Source organism: Hyperolius riggenbachi, chromosome 3 (assembly GCF_040937935.1).
Source record: "Hyperolius riggenbachi isolate aHypRig1 chromosome 3, aHypRig1.pri, whole genome shotgun sequence".
NCBI classification, from domain to species: Eukaryota; Metazoa; Chordata; class Amphibia; order Anura; family Hyperoliidae; genus Hyperolius; species Hyperolius riggenbachi.
Window position 1 is genome coordinate 282,491,421 of NC_090648.1, and position 6,000 is coordinate 282,497,420.

The 6,000-nt window shown below is 43.9% G+C and overlaps 1 protein-coding gene across 4 annotated transcripts in view; it reads left to right on the forward strand.

Moving 5' to 3' along the window:
- The window catches only part of FAM3C (FAM3 metabolism regulating signaling molecule C), a 97,475-nt gene that overhangs the window by 68,756 nt on the left and 22,719 nt on the right, over nt 1-6,000 (forward strand). For all 4 annotated transcript variants that reach the window (XM_068276403.1, XM_068276404.1, XM_068276405.1 and 1 more), the window contains one exon: nt 1,920-1,952. In XM_068276403.1, coding sequence (XP_068132504.1) covers nt 1,920-1,952 — 33 coding nt within the window. The remainder of the gene's footprint in view (nt 1-1,919; nt 1,953-6,000) is intronic.

Genomic DNA, 6,000 nt, shown 5'->3' on the forward strand with positions numbered 1-6,000 from the left:
TGCACGACAGGGTCGTGCAGATTTGTGTGCGGCAGGAATGCGGGCGAATCGCCGCTAATGTATTCAATAGGGAAATCGCATGCAGCTTTGTCATGCGGATTTCCCCGCGATTTCGCATGAAAGCCAATGGAACTTAACACAGGCAGTGACATGGTTAAATTCGCATGGCTCCTTGCCATGCGAAATCGCGGGTAAATCTGCATGCGGAAACGCAGCCGCATGCGATTTCTTCAGCGGTGGAATCCAGGCGATTCCGCACCGCTACAGTGGAAACAAGCCCTAAAGGACTTTTGAAAACAGTAGGTTGTCATTACTGCTGATGAAAACACTGCTTGCCTCACCATTGTGCTGGACCTTAAAGCGGACCCAAACCAAACATTTTTTTTTAATTCAAAATATTTAGTTGCACCACTCTGACACATCCAAATATAAATAAACACGCCTTCAAACCTATGAGCATTTCAGTGCATGCTTTTCACCCTCCTCTTTGCATAACTAGGGTTATACAGGTGGCAGCCATTAGCAATTCCTCCTTTGCTGGCCACCATCTACTCCACCAGTTTGCCGGATTATTTTCCGGCAATATGAAAGGAAGGGAGGGGTTTCTCCAATAAATGTAAAATATTTTATATTTTTCATCATGCAGCTGAAAAAAGGCTGCTATTATAATTTAGAAAATAGATTTTATTTCTGAAATCTTGTATTTTTAGTTTGGGTCCACTTTAATTTTTATGGACTTCCTAACAAATGTGCCAACCTGGCATCCTGCATCCTCTTGGATTCTACTGGCTGCATGGGTCTTGCAAGTTTAATGTAAATCTTAAAACCTAAGTTATTTGCAATTATTCAGCTTTAAGTGACCAAGAAAGATCTCCCATGATGCACACTGCTGAATATGCAAATTATTCCTTTATGTCCCTAAAAGCCAGACACTCATCCAGAACCACTGTAAAATGAATAGGCAATAGGCACTGCACTCAAGAGACATACTTGTCTAATATGCATACTACTCTTGTTGGTTCTCCTCAGTGCAAGGCATGGATTAATATGGCACTTGCAGGTTTGTGGGTCAGCGCAAAGAATGCAGAAGACCACTTTAGGCCTGGAACCCACTAAAAAAGCGCAATTGCCATAGCACTTTGGGAGCGACTTCCCTGCTCCTATACAATTCATTAGAATGGGAATGCTCCCAAAATGCTGCAAGTACTGCGATTGCTATTTCCTTAATTGCAATCGCTCTAGTGGAATCTGTCCCATCCATTTACATTGGCAGAGCATTTAGGGAAATCGCTAGTGATTTGAAAGCGATAAATGCTCAAAAAATGCTCTAGTGGGTTCTAGGCCTTAGAGTACTTGAACTTATACTCAGAGGTCTATGGAGGCTGACCTTTTTTTTTGTTTTCTTTTAGAAGATGACATTTTTTGAGCTGTGATTGTAATGTTTTGGATGCAGTGAATCACACTTTGGTTACAAGTATACCTACAACTGATGTAGTCGGCAGCTAATTTGCATTTTCATTCTGAGCCGGTGATTGTCTGAATAATACATTTTTAATCTGTCATGGCTTAAAATCGCATAAAAATGTGTTTGCACAAATGTTTGTGGTGCTTGAAACTGATTGTTATACTTTATATGTGCTTCATATGGTTGGGGCTACACCACAAAACAATGTAATATTGTCTCAGATAAATCTATATGTTTACCTTAGTTTTGGTGCTGTCAAGGAATGTTGTTGTATAAGGGAACAATAGTACAAATATGAAATATCATACCAGTTAAACCGATTGCATTTCTTTCTAACCAGTCTGGAGATAATGTCTGTGATTGAAAAATATTTGTGTGACTTCATGTGGGCAGGAGATCCTATTCATATTCGTATAGGCCTGTATTGAAACATGTCTTGTATATTCTATTTCAGTTCGCTCTCCTCTGGAAAGTGTGGCACATCCTAGTAAGTCTCAAGTCTTCTGTCTATGGCAAATGTTCTCATCACAATCATAACTGCTTTATCTTTATCAATCCCTCTTATATCTTCTGTTCAAGACTATGATTTCAAGCTAAACTGTAATAATGATTGCTTTCATACAGTAATACCAGCATAGCCGAGCACATACATATGAGTTTGTCTGAGGGGAAGTAAAGGATAATGTGAATTTTAATTCATTGAAATTGAAACCTTTTCTTGAAGCTGACACCCACAGGTTGGCCCAAAATGCCTATATAGAGGTTCTCAATGGCCCTTTCTTACCTGGGCTGGAAGTCAACATATCCGTTCCAAGTTCTTTCATTTAAAATGTCTGTTGCTTTGCATAGCTGAAAAGGAGTCAAATTTGGTGTATTTAAAATGCAAAGATAAATAGGAATGGCATAACTTCTCTACCTGTGCATGATTTAGCAGAACATTGGATTAGCATGTGTCTGAGGTGAACCGTTCCACCTCCAGCCTAGGTACAAGGCATTTTGTGGACCTTTTATAGGGGTGTTTGCATTTGCGTGCATTTTCCTTTTTACTTTGACTGGAATATCCAGTACTGTTCTGGGATCTGATACAGGATCCAAAGGATATGACTACAACAAAACCTCTATAAAGCACTTTTCTTCCATAGAACCCAAAGTGCATAAGCTTGTCTTAGATTAGTATGTAGTTGCGTTTTTGCTACAGGGGAAGAAGTTGTGTGATCATAAATGCCAGAGTAAACGAGTGGCTTTTCAGTTTTGATTAATCACCTTCAGGGTTGGAGCTGTCGTAATTGGGTTTGGCAAGGTGTTCCAAATGGTAGGGACAGCATGACACAAGGTTCTGGCTCCAACGGTTTTTAGTTGGACTCTGGGGGTGGTCAGGCTATTAGATCCTATGGATCTGAGGTATTAAATATTCAAAGGTGATAGACCGGCAGCTCACATCTCATAAAAACATGTATTAACCACTTGCCGACCGCCCACTGCACATTGGCGGCGGCAAAGTGGCAGTCCCAGGACCACATAACGCACGTTGGCGTCGGGTCCTGAGACACTGTGTTGCCGGGGATCGCGTGCTGGGATGCGTGCGCCTCCGCCCACCCGCGTGATCAACCCGCCGGCCAATCAGAAGCGCCGGCGGGTTGTTAACCTGACTATCGCCGCATAGGAAGCGTATAATACGCTTTGTAATGTTTACAAAGTGTATTATACAGGCTGCCTCCTGCCCTGGTGGTCCCAGTGTTCGAGGGACCACCAGGGCAGGCTGCAGCCACCCTAGTGTGCACCCAAACACACTGATCTGCCCCCTGATCGCCCACAGCCCCCCCTGCCCACCCCCCAGACCACTGTTCGCACCCAATCACCCCCCTAATCACCCATCAATCACTCCCTGTCACTATCAACGCTATTTTTTTTTTTTTGTCCCTAAACTGCGCCCTGGGGACTCCTGATCACCCCCCACCCCTCAGATTCTCCCCAGACCCCCCCTTCCCATGTACTCTATGCATCTATCCCCCCCTGATCACCTGCCAATCGCTCATCAATCACCCCCTGTCACTGCCACCCATCAATCGGCCCCCTAACCTGCCCCTTGCGGGCAATCTGATCACCCACCCACACCATCAGATCGCCTGCAGAACCGACATCAGATCACCTCTCAAGTGCACTGTTTACATCTGTTCTCTACCCTAAACACCATTCACCCCCTATCACCACCTGTCACTGTTACCCATCAGATAAGACCCTAATCTGCCCCTTGCGGGCACCCAATCACCCGCCCACACGCTCAGATTGCCCTCAGACCCCCCCTTATCAATTCGCCAGTGCATTAGTTACATCTGTTCTTCCCTGTAATAACCCACTGATCACCTGTCAATCACCTATCAATCACCCATCAATCACACCCTGTCACTGCCACCCATCAATCACCCCCTGTCACTGCCACCCATCAATCAGCCCCTAACCTGCCCCTTGCGGGCAATCTGATCACCCACACCATGAGATCTCCTGCAGACCCGCCATCAGATCACCTCCCAAGTGCATTGTTTACATCTGTTCTCTCCTCTAAACACCCACTAATTACCCATCAATCACCCCCTGTCACTGCTACCCATCAGATTAGACCCCTATCTGCCCCTAGGGCACCCAATCACCCACCCTCAGAACGCCCTCAGACCCCAGCCCTGATCACCTCGCCAGTGCATTGCTTGCATCTATTCCCCCCCCCCCACACACACACACTAATCACACCTTGAGACACCCATCAATCACCACCTAGCACACCTACCCATTAAATAAGGCCCTAATTTGCCCCGTGTGTGCTCCTGATCACTCGGCCAAACCCTCAGACCCCCTTCCGATCACCTTCCCAGTGCATTGATTGCATCTATTTTCCCCTCTAACCACCCCCTGAGACACCCATCAATCACCTCCTGTCACCCCCCTAGCACTCCTATCCATCAGATCAGGCCCAATACAACCTGTCATGTAAGAGGCTACCCTGCTTATGACCGGTTCCACAAAATTCGCCCCCTCATAGACCACCTGTCATCAAAATTTGCAGATGCTTATACCCCTGAACAGTCATATTGAGACATTTGGTTTCCAGACTACTCACGGTTTTGGGCCCGTAAAATGCCAGGGCAGTATAGGAACTCCACAAGTGACCCCTTTTTAGAAAAGACACCCCAAGGTATTCTGTTAGGTGTACAAAGAGTTCATAGAAGATTTTATTTTTTGGCAAAAGTTAGCGGAAATTGATTTTGTTTTTTTCCCAAAGTTTCATTTTTCACTAACTTGTGACAAAATATAAAATCTTCTATGAACTAACCATACACCTAATGGAATACCTTGGTGTGTCTTCTTTCTAAAGTGGGGTTCCTATACTGCCCTGGCATTTTAGGGGCCCTAAACCGTGAGGAGTAGTCTATAAAACAAATGCCTCAAAATGACCTGTGAATGACCTTGGACCCCTTAGCGCACCTAGGCTGCAAAAAAAAGTGTCACACATGCCGTATCGCTGTACTCAGGAGAAGTAGTATAATGTATTTTTACACATACCGATGCTGGGTGGGAAAAATCTCTCTGTAATTGATCAATTGTGTGTAAAAAAAAAAAAAAAAAAAAAAAAAAAAAAAATCTAAAATTTGGCATTTACAGAGATATTTCTCCCACCCAGCATGGGTATATGTAAAAATACACCACAAAACACATTATACTACCTCTTCTGAGCACGGCAGTACCACATGTGTGGTACTTTTTTGCAGCCTAACTGCGCTAAGGAGCCCAAAGTCCAATGAGCACCTTTAGGATTTCACAGGTCATTTTGAGACATTTGGGTTTAAGACTACTCCTCACGGTTTAGGGCCCCTAAAATGCCAGGGCAGTATAGGAACCCCACAAGTGACCCCATTTTAGAAAGAAGACACCCCAAGGTATTCTGTTAGGTGTATGACGAGTTGTGACAAATGTCACAAAATGACCTGTGAAATCCTAAGGGCTCGTTTCCACTATCGCGACGAATGCGGATTCGCACATGTAATGCAAGTGGATGGGCCTGTTTCCACTGTAGCGTTTTTACAGGCGGATGCGGCCGGCGGATCGCTCCAAAAACCGCTCGGTGCGCACTAGGCCAAAGTGTCATTTTCCGCTAAATTGTGACAAAAAAAAAAATTTCTATGAACTCACCATGCCTCTCAATGAATACTTTGGGATGTCTTCTTTCCAAAATGGGGTCATTAGGGGGGTATTTATAACATCCTGGAATTTTAGCACCTCATGAAACATGACAGGTGGTCAGAAAAGTCAGAGATGCTTCAAAATGGGAAAATTCACTTTTGGCACCATAGTTTGTAAACGCTATAACTTTTACCCAAACTAATAAATATAGGCTGAATGGGTTTTTTTTAATCAAAAACAGGTTTGTCCACATTTTTCGTGCTGCATGTATACAGAAATTTTACTTTATTTGAAAAATGTCAGCACAGAAAGTAAAAAAAAATAATTTTTTTGACAATTCATGTCTTTTTTTTGAAAAAAAA